General features: G+C 53.3%; 1 protein-coding gene across 1 annotated transcript in view; it reads left to right on the forward strand.

Moving 5' to 3' along the window:
• The window catches only part of LOC109457001 (uncharacterized), a 46,321-nt gene extending 27,785 nt beyond the window's left edge, over nucleotides 1-18,536 (forward strand). Inside the window, exons 26-36 of the mRNA XM_019749580.2 lie at nucleotides 822-948; nucleotides 1,204-1,415; nucleotides 2,167-2,329; nucleotides 2,500-2,582; nucleotides 5,250-5,410; nucleotides 5,502-5,634; nucleotides 6,212-6,321; nucleotides 7,064-7,182; nucleotides 10,094-10,205; nucleotides 16,166-16,303; nucleotides 18,066-18,536. Coding sequence (XP_019605139.2) covers nucleotides 822-948; nucleotides 1,204-1,415; nucleotides 2,167-2,329; nucleotides 2,500-2,582; nucleotides 5,250-5,410; nucleotides 5,502-5,634; nucleotides 6,212-6,321; nucleotides 7,064-7,182; nucleotides 10,094-10,205; nucleotides 16,166-16,303; nucleotides 18,066-18,344 — 1,637 coding nt within the window. The 3' untranslated portion in view covers nucleotides 18,345-18,536. The remainder of the gene's footprint in view (nucleotides 1-821; nucleotides 949-1,203; nucleotides 1,416-2,166; nucleotides 2,330-2,499; nucleotides 2,583-5,249; nucleotides 5,411-5,501; nucleotides 5,635-6,211; nucleotides 6,322-7,063; nucleotides 7,183-10,093; nucleotides 10,206-16,165; nucleotides 16,304-18,065) is intronic.
• The last annotated feature ends 2,348 nt before the right edge of the window (nucleotides 18,537-20,884 follow it).

Genomic DNA, 20,884 nt, shown 5'->3' on the forward strand with positions numbered 1-20,884 from the left:
ATGCTTTTAACCCAATTTGAGCAGAAAGGCCGCTTGTCCCAGGTAGAAGACCACGAGATGTCTGGTCTCATGTGTCATGTAACTACCTGAGTCCCTCCCCATGAAGCAGTGCCAGGCCATGAGGGTCAAGGGGGGAAATGGATTCCGGACAATGAATTCCAAATGGGACATCTGTGCCCTGGGCTCCAGGCCCAGCTCCCCCATCAACCCAGGGGTCGTGGGGCAACCTGCCCCTCCTTAAGCCTTGGCACTTACAGCTGTGAAGTGACCCAATGCATCCCCCTTCTCCACACGATGGGGGAGGTGAGATCGGAGCCCCAATTTATTGGGGGGTGAGGGGGAGGGGGTGGCCTGGGAGGAGGAGCTGACACTTGTGCAGAGGAAAGTCCTACTTGTGCACAGGGAATGGCCAGGCCGGTGTTTCTGCCAGTGGCCCCGCCCAGCCCCTTGGCTGCTCACGCTCAGCCCTGCACAGCAGGTATCGTGTGCCTGCTGCGTGCCTGCACCGTACTGTGTGCCAGGGGTACAGAGTTGAAGAGGTGCTGCCTCTGAGGGTGTCAGGGCACCCACAAGGGGCATTGGGGCCTGTGGCCCTGACCAGAGCATATGCTCGCTGTGTAGGCTGAGGGAACACAGATCTTGCCCTGGCACCAAGGTACGAATGTCCCATTACACACGCGTACATGGGAGGATAGAACGTCACTTTATTGGAAACATTTCATAGACACGGAGGAAAAGAAGGGGAGCTTCCCGTGTGCACGCTGCCCAGGGCTGGGGCTGGGGAGCCTCTGGGACCAGCCCAATCCCAGCTCCTTCCCCAGATCGCTCAGCCAGTCACTACCCGGTGTACCAGAAGCAGCACCTGTTCAACAGCAACCCCCACTGGGATTCAGGGCCCTTCAGGAGACTCAGCTACCTGGTGCAGGAAACTCACCTCAACTTCACCAGGTGATCAAAGTGGGGCTGCCTGGGAGCTTGGAGGGTCCCAGGTTCTCCAGCATAGGTCACAGCCTCTTCTGAAATGGGCGATGGAGGGCACAGGAGACCCCAGGCAGGCATGGCCTCCTGCCTGCACAGGTGGGGGGGGGTGGGTCACAGGCAGCTTTCCGGGACCACGGTACCTCTGTGTGTGGGGAGAGGCCGCCCAGACTGGGCCTGGTGTGAGCAGCCACCTCTCCCAGCATTCTGGCCTTTGCCCCCCAGGTTTGCCCACCAGTTCTTTGATCCGGGCACGTACGTGTTTCAAGACAACGGGCTGCCCGAGAGCATGGCCGTGGTGCTGGTGAAGGAGAAGGAAGAGGCCTGCGGTCCTGGCCTGGCCCCCGTACAGCCCTCCTCCCCATATCAGCTCGCCAGGCATGGCGTCCTCAGGCGCAGGCTGCCAAACCTGGGCCCCGACTGGACGGCGATCACAGGTACGGACCCTGAACGGAGAAGCAGGCGTAAGGAAGGGGCACATGAGAAGAGCAGGACCCCCAGCTGAGTATCTAGCCCTGTCTGACTCTGGCCCGGGCCCCAGAGACGAGAGATGTGCACAAGGACGAGCTTGCCCTTCACCTGTGGCTTCATTGTCAGCAAAGCTATCGGATCTTTCTCAGCCTCCAGCTCCCCACCGCCATGCCCTTCATCGCTGGGACTTGCCCCAGGGAATGGGGTCCCTCCCTGGTCATGGGCGCCCTGAGTGTGGTCACAGGGTGGCTCAGATGCCTATCCGACCTCCTCTGGGTTTCCCCATCTTCTTTCCTTCTCCATGAGTCAGCAGTCTGCACTGAGCTCTCCAGGTTGAGCCCCAGACCGGGGGACAATCATGGCCCCTGCCAGGTGCACCACCCTAAGGCAGCCCTGCAGTGGCTGAGCACACAGCCACCTGGCACCAGGTGGCCAGCAAACCACATGGAGCGGACCTGGCACTGGGACATGCTGGAGGAGGGCTAAGCAGCAGTGTCCTGGAGAGGCCCACACATGAGGGGTGCAGGGTGCAGGAGACACCCCCCCCGATTGGACCCCTGATGTCATAAAGCCCCAGTGCAGGAATGAGGGTTATTTTACAGGGGGCTGTGAGGCTGAGAGACCAGGGACACTGAGGCAAGTACAAAATGGTGCTCTCTGGGACCCTGGGAGCCTGGGGAGATTCTGAGTGCTGACCATGCGGCCCCCGCCTTGCAGGGGTGCTGTTGGCTGTTGGCTTGGCAACGGCAGTGCTGACGGGCCTGGGCCTGGTGCTGAGACCCTCACTGGCCCAGGCCTGCCCCGTGAAGGCTTGGAGACCTCAGTGGAGGGGCCTTGGGGAGCCTCACGTGCCCACTGAGTATGCGCCCCTCAGGGACAGGTGAGTTCCCCTACCCCTTCATGCTTCTCCTAGCCCTGCCCCAGCCATGAGCCAGTGTGGCCCTATGGACTCGGGAAAGGGCACCTTCCTGAGCTGACCGATTCGTTGCTGGTTCTTGGGGCCAGGCCTAGGCCTACTGCCTAGGCCCTGAGGCTGGTGCTTCCTTCCAGTCATCTGCTCCATGGAGGCCGGGGTCCTCGAGGCTCTGGAGAAGGAGCCGATTCCCAGGAGACAGCCATTACCCAGGGCGCAGGTACCACCCTAATGTGTGGCATGTCCCTTCTCTGTCTCCCTACCCTGTACCCCTCCTCACCCAGGTACATGCTCTGGGGGACATCCCATGTTTCTACAGCACTGACAGTCTGTGGGACACTCATGTTGTCCATGTGGTTCTCATAACACCTGGATGGGGTGTTTCCAGGTGTGCACTGCCCCCACATGGTAGACAGACACTGCAGCTCAGGAAATGTGAGTGGCTTGCCCAGGGTTCCCAGGCGGTCAGGGCTGAAGAAAAGGTGCCTGTGCGTTTGGAGCAAGAGCTCTCTGATCTCTACTATGCTTGGGGACCCAATCAAGTCCTGGCTAGCTGGCCCTCGCTCACCACAGGGCAAGAAGTCAAGGACTGTCCACAGGGTCCCCTTACAGGATCACTCGGGTGCCCTGTCAGTTCCTCTACACACCTGGAGATCTGAGTATTGCTTTGGGAGTAAGGAGAACCTGGGGGTCCACACCTCCTCGCCCCCACCTGGCCCCCAGCACCCACTGTGAGCAGGAGATGTTTAAGAGGGACGTGAAGAGCCAGCCCCGTGAAGGCAAGACCCTCGCTTGCTTGGGAGGAAAAGCTGGGCTGTGTCACTTTGGGTAACGTCAGATGGAAGGAGAGAGAAAGGAGCCGCTGGTTCTCACTGGCCTGGGTTCACACAGCTTAGCGGTGGCCTCTATTGTTTTTTTGTTTGTTTGTTTTTAAAAAGAAGGAAAATTAATATTTATCAAGTTTATACTGTGTGCCAAGTAATAGTTCTTAACTGCAGAGATGTAGGACCCAAGAAGGCAGCTGAATACAGGGGCCTGGAGGAGGCAGTGAAGGGGATGGTCACGAGCATGGTCGTGGGGTCAAACCAGCACTGGAGTCTCCCAGCTGTGTGAACCTGAACACAGGCTTGCACACACACAAATGCACACACACACACTCACACACACTCACACATATACACTCACACATACATACACTCATACATACATACACATACACACTCATACATACACACACATACACACTCACACTCATACATACACACACATACACACTCACACGTACACACACTCGACATACACACTCACACACTCACACACACCCATACACACTCACACGTACATACATACATATACACATACTCATACATACACAGACTCACACACACTCACACACACACACACACACACACACACACACACACACACACCCTGTCCAGGGCTGGCCTCTGTGTGGTCCCTGACTCTGCTTTGTCACGGGGTTTGGTGGCATCATCACTTTCCTGGTGAAGGCTCTGTGCAGGGAGGACAGAGCCTTTCTGGGGGGCAGAGAGGACTGACTAAGTTCAGGACAAGTCTCCCCTTCCCACTGTGGTGAGTGGGGTGGACCGCTGAGCCTGTGCAGTGAGGACACAGGGAGGGGCTACAGAGAATCAGGGACCGAAGCTAGCACTTAAACCCCCAAATGCAGCCCCCATTCAGGTCCAGGGCTGGGCTGGGGGCCCACTGCTGAGAGCTCCCGCAGCACAAGGTGGGCCAGGCAGACCTTCTCTGGGTGCTGGGACAGACTGGTCCTCTAGGGGAGGGTGGAGCACCCATCACTGTGGGCGTGTGACAGTGCAGGTGGAGGGGTGGACCTTGGTGAAGTGGGAGATCCCAGTCCTTCTTCTGAAAAGCTGCCCTCGCACCCCTTTCCTACCTGACTGGCTGGGAGCTCAGGGGACAGACCCCACCCTGGCCACAGACAAAGAACAGGAAGGCAGAGCTGGCTGTTCATGGGACCGGTGTGTTGCCTGGGATGGGCCCCATCACTTTGCCAGCATGAACCTGGTTCCCCCTTCTTCCCACACGCACCCCGTGGCCCGGGAAAGGGCGATGTGTAGAGCTGGCAGTGGACTCTCACTCAGCCTCCTGCAGGGGTTGCCCCGCCGAGCACAGGCCAGCATGCCTCACCACCTTCCTTCCTTTTTCCTCAAGACGCAGCTCCCCAGGGGAAGGGATTCCTGCCCTCACAGGCTTTTCTAGCAGAGCAGAGTGAGTTTGAGGGAGAAGGAGACACTCTGCCAGGGATGTTCCCGCAGGAGGTGACAGAACCCCTCTTGGGCCAGCAGCCTCGATGGGGTCGCCCTGATGTGAAGTTACCTGTCTCCTGGCATCAGTGTGGGCCACACGCCTGCTTGAAGGCTAGAGGTGGCGCCTCAGCCCAACAAGCACTTAGTGAGCGCCTGCTATCTGTGAGCACAGTGGGGGACAAGACAGTATAGGAACAAACGTGGGGACAGCGAGATGAACGCAGGTGGAAGGAACGGGCAGAGGTCGACCCAGCCTCCTCGGGGCAGGGAGACTCCGCTCAGCAAAGCGGTGTGACGCCAGGACAAGAGGCTGCAGGGCCCCTGTCAGTCACACCCACCCAAAGGAGGCTCTGCAGACGCTGCTGGCTCCTGAACCTGAAGGTCTCCCTCTTCATCTGCACCTGCCAAGCCTGACCCCACTGTTCTCCAGCGCTCACCCCTCCCCTGAGCGTGCCACCTCCTGCAGGCAGGCCTCTGCTCTGCCCCTGTGCCCTGCCTGCCACTCCCCATGGGAAGGACCAGGGAAGCTGCTGGGCCCTGCTCCCGGCTCCTGCCCGTCCCACAGTCTCACTCCAAGCCCCCCCCCCCCCACGCAGGGGAGCTGCTCCCAGCCAAGACCCTGGAGGACTTCAGCATCCGCACGCTCTACGACAAGCTCGAGGACCAGAGCCTGCATGTGGCAGCCCAGCTCAGCAAGCACAGGAGTGACGCGCTGGCCTTTTACAGGGGTGCCAGCCAGCAGCTCCAGGGGCTCCGGGTGAGGCAGCCATGCCACCGTCATCCCCATTGCCCCGGGAGACAGTCCTTCCCCAAGAAGGACGTTGATGACTGAGTCCTGCCTCTTCCAGGACCTTCTGCAGGGCCTCAGCTCAACTGAGACAGGGGCCAAAGCCACGGCCAGGACAGACACCGGGCAGCGTGAGGACTGGTGGGGCAGTCACATGGCAGCTTCTCCCAGGGAGCGCTTGCAGCGTCTTCCAGGTGAGAGGCAGGTGCAGGGGTGGGGCCATGTGGGCAGGTGGAAAGCCATAATATTAACTCTAACTCTGTAGCGTGCCCAGCTGTGTGTCTCCTGCTCACTGGGTCACTTGGTGCTAAGCACCCCCTGCGGTAACCAGAAACATCCGCCCTGATCACAGATGGGCCCGGGCCAAGGCAGGGACATGCTTTGCCAGGGGAGTGGAGACTCGAGTAAATGTGGTAGAGGAGGCCTCCCCCAGATCTCCTGCTGGCCTTGTGTGGGATATGACAGTACCAGGACCCTAAGGCTCTTGACAGTCTCCCTAGTTGTTACTTTTAGTTTTGTTTTTCAAAAGGGCTCCTTACAGAAGTTCCATCAGTAAAAGTCTATAACAGGAAGCAAAAATCCACACTGCAGTGACTGCCTAAAGGAAAGAGAGACTTGGAAGTGGGTTCTGAGATGGGCGAGAGGCACACGCACAGCCACACACAGGCTTCAGAAGTGGGGAAGAGCGAAGGGGTGTCAGGCCAGGTGTCTGTGGTCTGTGGTCAGGTGAGATAATGTGTCTAAGGGCGTCCTCTGTGTTCTCCTCCCCAGACTGCACCCCCAGTGTCTCTCCCCTGGGCTTTCAGCTTGACAGAGTGATTGCAGCTCTGGCATCTGCACTTTCTCATGCACAACGGCCACCAGCTGGGACCAGCAGGAAGGTGAAAGCCCGCCCATTTCCCCCACCAGAGAGGAAGCCCACCTGTGTGTACAGAGCAGCTCCACCATCAGCCTGACCCATGGAGACTCATTAGGCACACACAGACTCACACTATACAACACACTCACAGACATAGACACACACACTCACACATACATATGCACACACACTGCACCACACACATACACACACATACACACACGCACACACACTCTCTGCAGGTGACCGTACTCTGGTCACAAACCCAGGTCCACTGCCGTGCCCAGAGGTTAACCCCCAGCTTCAGCTCTTGCTCTCCTCCAAAAGCTTATCTCAGACAGCCTCCCCAGGGCACCTATGACCTGGCCCCTCACACCAAGCTCAGAGGCACCAGGCACGGATCCAGCCCTGAGAGCAGCATGTCAGGAGTAAGGCAGACTCAGAGGACCTCTGTTCAGCAGCCCCGCCTGGCATACCCCAGTACAATAGGGTAGAATGCATGGCCATGGCACATGTCCCCAAGGGGCCTGGAGGCACTAAAAGGGAGGCCACAACCCTCATCAGGTCTTAACTGCTGCTGGGCAGGTGCTCGGGGGCCCCAAGGACACCAGGCAGTCAGGGGCGAGGCCACATGAGACATGGACTCCCCGCTCAGATCAGTGCATGAGCCCAGGCTGGCTGACAACACTGCCTTTTTCCCCCGCTGTTCTTTCCTGGGCCCAGCCAGACTGGAGGAAAGTCACAGAAATGTCTGTTCTTCCAAGGCCTCTGGTCAGGTTGGTGAACAGCCTCTCTCCATCTGTCAACAAGACCTTCAACTGGCGAATGACGTGCTCCTGAAGCCCCGAGCCCCACCCTCAAATGGGGAGCACCAAAGTGCAAGGTGGGGACACCCTCAGATGCAAGGTGGGGACGGGTGTCACGCCTAAGCTTGCACACAGCTGCTGTGTTCTTCAGGTGCGGCCTGGCACTGAGGGTCTTACTTTCATCACCAGCACCTGATGTTTCCCCCCTTTCTTCCGCCTCCCCCCACACTCCAGTTCAAGCTGTTGTTTCTCAGTCTAGTTGTGTAGGACACAGTTCCCTGGCCCATGCTGGTATTATGAGTCTTGCGCTCTCCCCATGTGGGAATCGAACCGGCAACCTCAGCGTTAGGAGCACAAAGCTCCAACCACCTGAGCCACCGGGCTGGCTCCATCCAGCACCTGATTTAAAGCCTTCCCCCACTGAGATCCAGCTACATGATCCAGGGCTCCCTGCCCACAGTAACCCCCATCGTCGTGGCCAGTCTGGTTTGCCAAGGGGTTCACTGTTTTGAGTAATTCATCTGAACTCACGTCATTTATTGGGGTTAGTCCCACAGTGGGCACAGGGCCATAGCCACTCTGGCTGACCCCAGACTTCAGATTCCCACCCTCCTCCTCCTGACTCCCCCTCCTCTTCTGGGGGTGTAGCCACGGGGTCGCTGTGCTCTTCCAAGTCAACCTGAGGCTGAGGTGGACATGTTTGCTTTGTCGACTTGATTTCCACCAATGTGTTTTGTGCTGACCTCAGCCCATCAATGACCAGTGTTGTGGCTGGGCCAACCCTTGTGGTTCTTATATGATTCCAAGACGCCCTCAGCAAGAACTGTCAGGGCACTTCAGAAAGACAGAGGCATATTACTCACAGGACCTGGAAATTACAGAGCATACCGGGAGCCACACAGCCAGATCCCACGCAGTCCTGCCTCCCAGAAACATCTCTCCTATTGGTTTTCTTGCTTAAGTGGCCTAGAGAGCATATCCAAATAATTCAAGTGCCCTGAGGCAAAGGGAGAGGAATCCAGCCTCTCCTGCTAAAGCCCTGGGGCCTGGGGGATCAGGGACTCTGGGAAGAAGAGTGACACGGGGGAGGGCAGGTTGGGCACCCAGAGAGCTGGGTCTAGACTAGACTGTGCCCTGAACACTGTAAATCTGGCACAGACACCTTCCAGCCAGTGTCAGGAGCTGCAACCCGAGGATGAGTAGCGCCATCTTTGATGCAGGGCTGATGGAGTCAGAAAGAACAAATGATCATAATACAAAGCTCTGGAGGTTTAAAGAAGGCTATAAGGACCAGGAAAGATTTGGTGACGTGGTATCATTTCAGATAGACTTTACGGTAAGGGTGAGTAGGGGGCTGACCAGCAGAGGTGTTGGAAAGGGTGTTCCTAGAGGGGAACAGCATTGACAGCGACATGGAGGTGAGGAAGCTGAGGCAGGGCTCGGGAACTGAGGCCCCAAGTCTCCTGGAGACAGTCCAGCCCTCTCACCTCAAGGCATAGAAACTGAGGTCTAGAATTGATTTGTCCACGGGGAGTCTGAAAAGTGTATTAACCAGTGTCCCCCCAGGAAGCAGCTGGCACATTCTAGGTAGAAATCTGAGGCAGGTGTAATAAAGGACCACGTATAAAGGTATGGCAGGTCCACATAACCACACAGGTTAGTTCAGTTCCCTGGACCCCCATCTCTCCCTTCCCAGGCCCGGAGGATAGAGAGCAGGTACTGGACCACAGAAAGGGCACCGTGAGGACAGGCCCTGACGGGCATAGCCAGCCTGATGTAGGGAAGGAAAAACATCCTTTCCTCTACCCACCTGGGGCAAGGCCCTGTAAATTAGACAGACAAAAACTATCCACAAGAGAAAAACAAACAGAACCTGGAGAACCTGGAGCTCCGTGATGATGTTCTCAGAGAGTGGTTAGAAGGCAGGGAGGGCACTGCACGTGAGAAGGTGAATATATGGGGAACCAATGGTCCATGACAACTAGTTGGGTTTTTTTGTTTGTTTTTTTAAAAGGAACACCCTTTTTGTTTCGTTTTTTTTAATTTTACATTGGGGAATATGGGGGGACAGTGAGGAATATTGGGGGACACTGTGTTTCTCCAAGGCCCATCAGCTCCAAGTCTTGTCCTTCAATCTAGTTGCGGAGGGTGCAGCTCACTGGCCCATGCGGGAATCGAACCAGCAACCCTGTTGTTCAGAGCTCGTGCTCTAACCAACTGAGCCATCCGGCCACCCTGTGTTTTTTTATTGGTTTTTCGGGGGTGGGGGAAATATTGGGGAACAGTATGTTTCTCCAGTACCCATCAGCTCCATGTCAAGTCATTGTTTTCAATCTAGTTGTGGAGGCTGCAGCTCACTGGCCCATGTGGGAATCAAACCAGCAACCTTGGTGTTAAGAGAACCGCACTCTAACCACAGAGCCAACCCAGCCACCCACCTGCGGCTCAGCTCCAAGCTCAAGCTATTGTTTCTCACTCCCATGTGGGAATCGAACTGGTGACCTTGGTGTTATAAGCACCGCGCTCCAAGCACTGAGCCAACCGGCTGCCCCAACAAATAGTTTCAGCAGGGTTTTTATGTAAATTTCTCTGGCGGTGTCTCTGGGCTCATAAGGATCTAGAGTCACCTCAGGTGATTAACTTCTGTTCTTCCTTATGTGCGGCAAGGGGCACCTTGAAAGGTGCGTCCTGCATTTAGGCAAATAGGGGGAGGGCAGAGAGCTGTCCTTGTGTGTACTTCTCACTGCCTTCTGCTCGAAATACTCCATATACCATATTTCGGGGTGGCAGGGAAGGGTGTATAGGTGGTTAGTCCAGCTTCAAGGAATCCGAGGGTTTGTCAGTTTCTCCATCTCCTAATTTCTCATTCTCTAATCTCAGGCACCTCGGGGAGGAGTTAAAAGTGGCCACTGTCTTTTATATTCTGGTTTGGGGGTTAGAATGTGCTATTGGGCAGCAGAGGCCCAAAAGGGTGCCTCTCATTCCCAGGCCCCCGCAGGACCTGAAACCTGGACGACACCCTCAGGGTGACACCAAAGGAGGAGCCAGGAGCCCAGGCTTGGGACATGGTCACATGCACGGAGGCTTTCCTGAGCTGCAGGTAGGAAGGGGCCACTGAGGCCAAGGCTCTCCTCACAGAGGGAGCACTGGGCCACCAGCTCTCCTCACCACCTCTGAGGGTGCTGTGCTGTCCAGCTGTCCCTCTCCTCAGCCCTGCTTGTCACCTACACACCAAATGAGATTCAGGGACACAGATGTCAAATACAGGGTTGGAGGAAAATGACTGGGAAGGATATTTTGTGGAGAAAGAAGTCAGTATTAGAGAACACTGGTCAGGAAACGCATTCAGTCAACCAACAAGCCCTCCCCAGTTCTCTGTCATATTCCAGAGGGCAGGTCAGAGCTTGTGAAGGTTTAAAAGAATCTGCAAAACAACAGAAAAAAACTCCAAAGGAGAGCAACAACAGATATGACTATGTAATAACACAAAACAGGAATCTCTAGGTCAGAAATTTAACACTAGCAGACACTTTTGCTCTATTAGAAAAAAATGTGTAAGTGGCCCTAAGAGAAAGGAAATACAAACGAGTAAAATTATATGAAAAATGTTCAAAGAAGCAAATGTTAATTAATCTAGATGTGTTTTTATCTACTTAAAATATTTAACTTAAGTACTAAGTGACTGTGACGATTAAAGAGAGCCACACCCCCATGCCAGCTAGTTGAGGGTAAAACGTTAAAACTCTTCTGGAAAACCACCTGGCAAGTTGCATCCAAAGCCTCTAAAATACTCACTCCATTTGCCTCAGTATCTCCAATTCTAAGAATCTCTCTAAGGGAAATTATTATTATTATTATTATTATTATTATTATTGGGGGGCAATATTGGGGAACAGTGTGTTTCTCCAGGGCCCATCAACTCCAAGTCATTGTCCTTCAATCTAGTTGTGGAGGGCGCAGCTCAGCTCCAAGTCCAGTCTCTGTTTTCAATCTTTAGTTGCAAGGGGCGCAGCCCACCATCCCATGTGGGAATTGAACCGGCAACCTTGTTGTTCAGAGCTCGCACTCTAACCAACTGAGCCATCCGGCTGCCCCAGAAATTATTTTTAAATACAAACAAACAAAAAAACAAGTTCATGGCAATTTTTTATGACATAAAAATAAATGGAGGCGACCTAAATTTTCCATAATACGAGGGTTACCCAAATTACGGTCGGTAGAGCCCTATCATAAAATATCAATGCCTTTACTAAAAATGATGCTATAGAAATTTTTAATGTCATTAAAGTGAAAAATCGGGGTGGAGAATTGCATATACTGCAGGATTTCACCTGCGAGTACATGTCATTTCTTATAGAGAAGGGAGCGAGAGCAACATGGTAGAAGGAAGAGAGAAACTGAAATGGGAAGGCCCGCAGTGTCAAAATGGTGACTGGGTCTATCAGTCAGCTTTGCCACAAGGCAAAGAGCACAGACAGCAGTGAGACATTGCTCCTGCTGCAGGGGCTCAGCTGGTCTGGCCCAGCTCTCTCCCACAGTTCTGGGCTCTGCGGTTTGGCTGGGCCCCAACTCTGGTCTGGGCTTGCCTGGGGCACTGTATCAGAGGCAACTGCACCCTGCATCTCTCCTACCCCTCTCAGGGCCAGTGGGCCAGCCTGGACTTGTCCTTGTGACAATGGTGGGATCACAAAAGGCCTCTTGAGGCCCAGGCTCGGGACTGGCACAGTATGACATCTGCCTGTCCCAATGGCCAAAGCAACTCAGATGGTTGAGCACAGTGTCAAGGGGTAAGATAAACCACCCTCCACAGTGGGTGGACCCTGCACAGGCACAGAGGGGGCACTCGGGCCCTTGGGGCCTCTACCTCAGTGGCCATGACAATATTAACACACTTGTTCATATGTTTAATGTATTTACTTTCTTGTAGTTACTTTCTTGTATTTACTAATATTCTACAATGAACAAGGGTTTACCTTTTACAATTAGAAAAACAAAAATTGGGAGATTTTCTTTGTTTCCTCTATGACATATTTTTGTTTTTCATTGTCTTTTTAATCAGAAGATACTAGGGCAGATCAGATTTAAAGGGGAATAGAAATGGGAAGGAAATCTATGAAACAGTTTCTGGTCAATAGGGCAGGCAGCCTCAGAAATCTGGGTTTTTGTCCGCTCACTTAAAACCAGTTGCACTGATACTGAAAGTGTAGCAGATCCTACAAATTTCACTGGCACCACTCCCTCCTACATCCCAGGGTGGGGACAGACTGGGAAACTCTTTCTATGGGAAAAACATTTTTTTCTCTTTCCCTCTTCATGAAGGAGAAATAGTAGATACTGTGACAGTTCCTGATACAATGGAACCACATGACATGAGAAGCCATTGGGTGTCCAAAATGCATAGAAACTATTCTACCCATCATTCTGTGGGGAAGGGGACATCCTCCCCTTCCCCTCTTAGTCAAATCATTAAAATGACGTAAGGCCGATTAACAGGAGAAAATCAAGTTTCAATATCTGTGCACGGGGAATTCACATAAGCGTGAAAATTCCAAAGACAAGGAGGCAAAATGAGGAATTATATGTTATTCTGGACTAAGGAGGGAGAAGGAGGGGTCTAGAATTTCAAAGGGAAGTAAGGCAATGCACAAGGAGATGAAAAGAGCTAATGTTTGGTAAATAAATGTTTGCTGGGCCAGCTTTAACAATGGGACACAAAGAAGAACTTGGATCAAAGGGGTCTTGCTAGGTTCCTCCCTGTCCATCACATACTAGTTCTATTAAACTGTAGTATCTGTGATGATGGCTGTTTCCTGAAGCAGGTCCTCTAACTTCTTTTAGGCAGTCAAGGGGAGGTCAAAGTTTCTTCCTGAGTCTTCTGGGCCTTGATTGTTTTCAGCTTGAAATTATCTGCATGCCAGAGTGGCACAGCCTGGAGTGACTTGTTCTGAACCCCTACAATTCCCATGTACCAAGCCATGGTTAGTTTTCTTTCTGCCAAATACACAGGGAACCACGTCAGCACCCAAGTGAGAGAGAAAGAAAAGGTGTTATTTCTTGAGAGCCTCCTACAAGTCAGGTCCTGAGCTAGTCAGTGTTCCAGAGAATACTCCATGTTACCCTCATGGCAGCACCTCGCAACCTTCATTTCCCTTCACTCTTCAGGTGTAGGAGCTGAGCCTCAGAGAAAGGAGGTGACTTTGCCCAAGAGAGTTTCGAATCCAATTTATCCACATCAAAAATGTGTGCTTTTCTTCCATATCCTGCTGCCTGACCTCACTCAGAGTGTTGAATGAACTCAAATAGAGTCTGGAGGCTTTGCTAGAAATAAAAGATAAGGATTTATTCAAGGGTCTTAGGGTTTGCAAACCTAGAACACAACTAGGCAAAAACCCAAAAGTGTCCCAAAGAAAAAAGAAAAGTTAAGAGTTCTCATAGTAAAAAGTGCATTTTTCAGAGTTATCAGTCCTGCATTCTTAGTCCTAGGATTGGTCCAGGACAGTGTTCAATCAGATGTTAGGCAGTCAGAATGATGGGTGCCAGGTGACCTAGAAGGTGGGTGCCAGGAGGTCTGGTCAGGTCCAGTGACCTGGATAAGTGAGTCCTTCAGGAGGTAATCAGAGTATTATCTGGAGATCTGATGTATGCCCAGACATTGACCCAGTGGAAAGTTCAAAAAGTTACGTTCCCAGGTTAGGTAGAGCAAGAACAGAAGCATTTCCTCATACCTCAACCTAATTTATTTTAGTAAGTCAACAGCTTGACTACCACGACTCCATTTTATTTCCTCACTCTCTCTCAAGAGACACAAATGAAGCAGAGGAAGGAGATCCCTCCCTAAGCTCCTATCATTTCCCACCCATGTTTACAGGAGGAGCTGAGTGTAAGGGAGCAGGGCGTTCACAGACGTGACAAACCCAGGCCCCTGCTCCAGGAACTGACAGTTCAGGAGGGTGTTCAGGGCCAGTGAGATGGCAAAATGTACACACACTACAAGTGCTTGTAAAAAAATATATGCAAAAAAGCACCACCTGTTTATGTATACTGCTAGGCAATACTTAAAGTTTCTGCCTCCATATTTCTTCACTTCTCCTTTACTTTTCCTGTGGCTCTCTGTGCTCTGTCCCAGGTAATTTCCTCACAAATTCCTACAAGCTCACTACAGCTAGATCTGCCTATATTCCATCAATCCATCATAGTCCTTGACAGTTTTTTATTTCTAGATTTCTCTTTTTGTCCATAATGTCCCTGGTCTTGCCTTATGGATTCTTATCCTTCTTTTGTCTTCTTCACACTTTAAACATGCTTATCTAGCGGTCCTGCTCAGATCTCACCCACTATCTGTGGCCTCTTGGGCATACTTTCATCATATCTATTGGCCCTCATGATGTTGGGTTTCCTTTCATGTTTTGTGTTTTCGTCTATGGGTCATTTCAGTGGGGCATTTGACCCTGTAGGGCAATTGTGGTTGTCACTGTGCACAACGGGGTGTGTGGGTTTCCATGTCTCTCACCTGGGTAGACAGTTCTGGCCTCTGGCAGTGTGCTCAGGCATAGCCTCAGGGTTCCAATTTCTCCCATCAGTTCTGTTCCAACCTCAGCCCTGAGCAAGAAGCCGCATGCTGAGGCCAGATGCAGGTTTTTTTATTCGAGTTAAGAGAAGGGACAGCCATTTCCTGGGTCCAGACTTGACTCAAGCAGCTCTGGACCAGTTTCCTGCCACAGATGGCCCTGTGGCCTCAACGCCTGTCTGAGGTGGGACTTAAGGCCTCAGCCTCAAGGAGGACCACCTGCGTGCCCCATGCCCTCAACTCCTTCCGACCCCTGACTCACTTCTTCACCTCTGGCGTCAGGAGAGTCCCATTCAAACCTGACTCTGCATTTGTGTTTGTGTTTTACCTGGGGGTTCATGTGTGGAGCAAGAGGTGGGCTTTCCATGGCAGCTGAGTTCACCACTTAGTCAGTCATTATATGAGCTCATGGGCTGATAGCTTAAATTTAACACATTCAAAAGTAAACCCATCAGCAACCGCAATGTCCTACTAATTCCAGGATCCTTCCATCTTCTGCTTCGTGACCCTCAGCACATGACTTTCATCTTCATGCTCACTTGTGGTCACAAGACAGCTGCTGGAAAGGTGGGAAGGTAAAAAGGCACAGGCCAACCACGTCAGCTCTTTTCAACGAAGTTTCCAGAAGCCATCCCTTCAATAACTTTCTTTTACATCTCATTGGCCAAAACTTAGTCACTAACTCATCTGTAGCTATAAAAGAATCTAAGAAGAGCAGTTTTTCAGCTGGGCACACTGACACCTCTGACAAATTGAGGGTTCTCTTAATAAGAAGGTCTTGTCCATAATAGACAAGACCAGCACAGAAGGTCCTTTGTGGCCTGCTCTCCCCACTTCCTACACCACCTCCATTTCTCCAGCGTCAGCTCCTTGTTTCCTAACAAAGTCCATGCTACCACCAAGATGAGCTCTGACGGCTTCCCACAGCAACCTGACCATCCCCACAGGCAATACTCGCCACTCATACTTCCTTGTTCCATGTCTGCTGTTCTTCATAGACTGGAAACCCCATGGAAGTTCACTAATGAGTCCCAGAATTGACCATTGGCTGACAGGTGAGTGGGTGGATGGATGGATGGACGGACGGACTGACAGCTGGATGAATATTCCCTATGCTCTCTCATATGTCTGTGTTCTCACACCTGCTATTCCCGTTGCCTAGCATGCCCTTCTAACATTGTCCACCCAGCTAATTACTATTCATCTGTTAACATTCAGCTGGGATGTCCCCTCTTCCAGAAAGTTCTCCCTGACCACACCTGCCTGCGTGTCCTGCTGGTTGTTCCTGCAGCCTCCACAACAGCCTTCACTGTGTAGGATTGCAGCCCTGCATTTACTTGTCTGTCGGCTCTGAGCTTTTTTTGAGCAGACCTGAATTCAGCTCTTCTCTAGTGCCGACCCCACTGCTTGTCATGGAGCAGAACCTCCGTGGATTTTTAATGAAACTAGAATAAAAGAGAAAATAATGACAGCCTCATGTCCCTTGTTTCCAGAGAAAGATATGGCAGGTGGAGGACACTTTGGATGCACTGAACGAGGAGTTCTTCCAGCTCACTGCTCATGCCCTAGAGCTCCAGAGAGAAGAGGACAAGTCAGACCAACTGCCCCCAAGCAAGGGTGGTACAGTCCAGGTAAGCCCAGCAGACCACCCTCTCAGCTCCTGAGCTGTCCACACGCAGCTGGGTCTCACAGTGTGGCGCCCACGGAGTCACAGCCCCTTCCATAGAAAGGGGTTTGGAGCAGAACAACCAGTTCTGACCAGAAAGCCCAAAGCTGGAGTCCAGTTTTGCCCATCTGGTTTGGCAAATGGGTGTAGAGACGGGGAGCGCAGCAGTCCTTGGGCTTGCCGGGTCACACACTGAAGGCCTGGGAATGTTGGGGAGGGGCATGGAAAGCGGACAGTAGAACTAGCTGCTCACACACACGCAGCCTGGTACTAGAACAAGGTCTTGTCCGTGGGGTGCATCTCCCATCTGGATTGCTCCCCATTCTCACTCTGGTTTCTGGCGGTGTCGACATAGGGGAGGTTGGAGGGGACAAAGATAACAGACAGAAGTGATCATTCTGTGATGTCTGCACTGAGCTCAATAAAACTTTATTTGCTAAAGCAGGCAGCCAGTGAATGTGCCTTAACTTGCCAGTTTGATTGTTTTAAATACTGCGTTAAAGTACTATTTCTGTTGGCTTGTGTTTTGTTGCCCTGCACCCCACCCCCACCCCACCGACATTTGCTCCTGAGCCCAGCGCCCCCTCATCTACCCTTGTCTCCACCCTGCTGAGTTGGGTGATGCTGTGGGTAGTGGCAGGATGTGGGCAGGCATCACCAGTCACCAGGCTTCCCAGAGCCGGTGTCTGTGCCGGGGTGCCCTATGTTGCCAAGGAGTCCCCTCTTCACAAGCAGGGAGGACGCCTGCCATAGTGATACTGGAAGTGGGGGCCTAGGAGGGGCCAGCTTGGGGACAGCTGTGCTGCTCCCTGAATTCAGAGTTCCACAAGAGCATTGTGTGTGCCTGAGTCTTGATGTTGGGAGGTCTGGAGAGTTGGTTCTTCTTGGTCAAACTGATCTCTCTCTCTCTTAAGGCAAAAAGGGCAAGAAAAGCACCCACGCCCACAAACGCCTGCAGGAAAATTTATCTTGTGTGCCTGGGGAGACGCTGAGTCACACAGCCACAGGTGTCCTTCCCAGAGCGGCCACAGGGACTGTGTCTCCTGAGGCCCAAAGTTCCCTGAACCCCAAACCCTTGGGTCTCTGGACCCCTGAGGCCGGTCTTCCCTGTGAAACCCAAATGCGGGTGTCAGCTCCCCTTGTGTTCTGGTCTCAATACGAGCAGCATTCACTCCTCGGGCTTCGCCAGACCCCCTTCCACAGGGGTCATGGAGCTGTGGGCTCTGTTCCTCCCGCTGTCAGACCACTGTGAAGACAGTGCCACTGCGGGGGGGCCAGGTGCAGGGCCTGATCAATCGTCAATATATCGAGGAACTCAGATGACAATGACTTGGAAAACGTCATGCCTAACGAGACATTATGTAAATATCCCTGCTGTTAAGGAAGGAAAAAACAGAATGAGCTGAGGGGCTATAAACTGTGGCAAGATTTAATTATTCAATAATTGCTCCAAATTATTAGACATGACAATTGTGCAATGATGTAATTAGTTATTGTGCATTAATGTGGCAATAAAAACTTGGGACACTATGGCTTTATTAGTGAATCATGAGGTAAGTCCCTGGAGGTGACTCGTTGGCACCTTCCCAAATGTTCGGATGGATGTTGTTGCCTAGAGACTGTCAGAGTGACAACAGTCATGCCAGGGTCACCTGGTGGCTCCAGGGCAGAGTGTGCTCAGGACTCTCAGGGGTCACCTCTCCTCTTTCCATCTGTGTTCTTTTCAGGTGGTTCCCAGAGTCTTCCCTTGTGTGTGGCAGGAAGACAGACCTAACCCAGCGGAGGCAGGTGGCCCAGACAGAGGGCATCCAGGAACCTGGGCCCTGAAGAGCGACCAGGCTCTGATGCTGGAAGTGAGGAGGGCCCACCTGGCTCAGAGGATCGAAGACCTGGAGTGGGAGCTGTCCCTGCTCCTGCAGGTGGCAGATAGCAGCACCTGTGCCTGGGGAGACGCTGAGTCACACAGGATGCTGCAGTGGCCATCTGGACCAGTGCCTTGTCCATGAGGAATGACGAGGTGACTCCGCTGGCCCCTGGTAGGAAGCAGTGGGCGTCTGAGGGGCCGCCAGTCCTGGTGTGTACGCTCCGGTTTGTAACACGCACCTATCCAGTAACACCCGGCCTTCTTCCAAAGCCTGGACCTCGGTTTGTGCTGACTTCTATCTGTGAAAATAAAGTCACACAGGTTGAGAACGTCATCAAGGGTTCCCATCACTGAGTCTGTTCCTCAGTGGTGCTGGCCAGTGGGCACTGTGCTCGGGCCATATGCCCCCAAAGCTTCATTGGGGCACTGGCTTCAAGAGTGAGAGGGGCTGGGGTCAGGGCTATGGGATCTGAGGTGCAGCCGAGGACAGAGCTTCCACACCCCATCCCCCACCACTGCTGGGTCCTCACGGGGAGCCCAGGTGGTCCATGTTCCCTTCCTGCTCCAGTGACCTGGAGGACAGAAGCAGGTGGTGCCGTTGGGGCCACTGAAGGCTCCCAACACCAGATGAGACTCTCCACTTCCCCAGGACAACCTACGCTTCCCCCACGACTGTCACTCCAATCGAAAGCCTCTGAGTCCTACTCTAGAGGCCACCAGCTCCAGGAAGCTCTTCCTGACCCCTTCCCCCATCTCTCCCTCTGACTCCTCATGGTGTCTTGTCTCTACTGTTTCTGATTCCTACAGTTAGTTGTTGTGCCATGTTTTATCGTTCCTTCTGGACTGTAAGTTCCTTAAAGGCGGAATGTGTCTCTCACACACACACACACACACACACACACACACTTGCAGCTCAGCACACTGCTCTGCACCTACAGGGTACCAGAAATGCTTCATGAATGTAAATGAGGGTCTGGGGTACAGACACTGACCCTGCGCTCACACAGTCACGCCGGGGTCATCCAGCACACGGGAAAACTGCACAGAAAAAACCAGCGCAGCACTGAGCGCCGCCTTGTGGATGAATTAGGATGGAAGGAGGCACTCAGAGGTGAAGGAGATGGAGCTCCGCGCTGGAGGCCTTGGGACAAACTCCAGGGGGAGCTAGGACTTGACTCAAGCCTTCCAGGCTGTAAGACATGGATGGCTGGAAAGAGATGGCGGGGGCAGGGGCGGGGGGAGTGGAAAGAGCATCCCACGCCAGTATGGTAGCTGGAGAGAGAGAGATGAGTGGGCAGAGCACACAAGATATTGGCCAAAACTGATCAGGGCAGAGTCATTTTACGAAAAGGAAACCACAGGAGGAAGTAGGGGTGGAGAGAGTGTCCCAGAGCCCCAGGAATGTTCGGCTCCTGGGCTCCCCTCCCCATCCCCAGCCAGGCCACAGGACCACATTCACCTCTTCTGACCGCCAGCGTAGAGCCGAGGCTTGCGGCCCTCACAGTGGCCAGATTGAGCCACCCTGACACCACGTCATCTTGGTCGGTGTTCAGGCCCCTCAGTAGAGCCTTGCTCCAGGCAGCGAACCCAGGGTTCCCAAGTGGAAGTCACACAGGACCTGGAGGGACAGGCTTCCCCCAGCTGCTCATTGGTCTGTCAGCAAGACCACCCCTGGGGTGCCGTCCACACCTCAGGTGGGAGCGCTCTGGGGTGACACTCCCCCTGCCTGGAGCTGCCATTGCCAGAGAGGTGGGTCTGCCAGGTCTCTTCTACCTGTGAGATCCAACAGTCAGAGCTGCAGGCCACTGAGGGAGGGACTCCCACAGCCCTAGGGCGCGGAGTGAGAGGAGGTGCTCTGCTGACCGCCAACTGCATTTTGCTTTTCTGGCTGGTACAGCCTTCTCCAAAATGTTCATCACTCTTCTGTACAAGGAGTTGAGTGACCACTGTCCCTTTTAGTAGCAGCAAGGCCCTGGGCCAGGATACGAGGATGGTCACTCCCCACTCCAAGCCAAAAGAAAGCACCAATGATGCTATCTCTCCCCACCCCACCCCCTCACTTGCCCCAGCCTCCAGGCAGCTCTCTGTGTATTCCAACTGGTTCCCAGTAGCCTCCGGGAGGGTCCTGCCCATGGACTGAAGGATCAGCCTGGAAAGAGCCAGCTGGAGTAGGAGGCATGCCCGCCCACACCTGTGCCCAGGGCCACCTCTGGTGGGTCCTAAATCAACCATCTGAGCAGCCAGCCAGGCATTTAGCAAACTTGGAGACCACCCTTCACTCACAGAAGGAACCAAGAAGGGGGAGCAGCTGGCCCGGCTTTCACAGCACCAGGGCTCCTGCGCCAGGAGAAGGTGACCCCTGAGAAAGTCAGAGCGGGAGGTGGGCTCAGCACACCACTAACTCCACGTGCAGGAGAATCAGCAGGGGCCTTGTTAAAATGCAGCTTCTGACCCCGGAGGGCCAAAGCACTTGTTTTTCTAACAAGCCCCAGGAGAGACGCCAGGCTGCTGGTCTGTGGACTTCACTTTGAGTCCAAGGTCATAGGCCCTGGCAAGGAGAGTGGATAATTATTTTAAGGTCATTCACCAAGAGAATAATATGGTCTGGGAGCCCCCAAGGTTGGGAAGACCAGGGGGTCATGAATCCTGTTTGTTCCTGAATGTAAGCTGCTACTGGATACC

The sequence above is a fragment of the Rhinolophus sinicus genome, linkage group LG04 (genome assembly GCF_036562045.2).
Source record: "Rhinolophus sinicus isolate RSC01 linkage group LG04, ASM3656204v1, whole genome shotgun sequence".
NCBI lineage: Eukaryota > Metazoa > Chordata > Mammalia > Chiroptera > Rhinolophidae > Rhinolophus > Rhinolophus sinicus.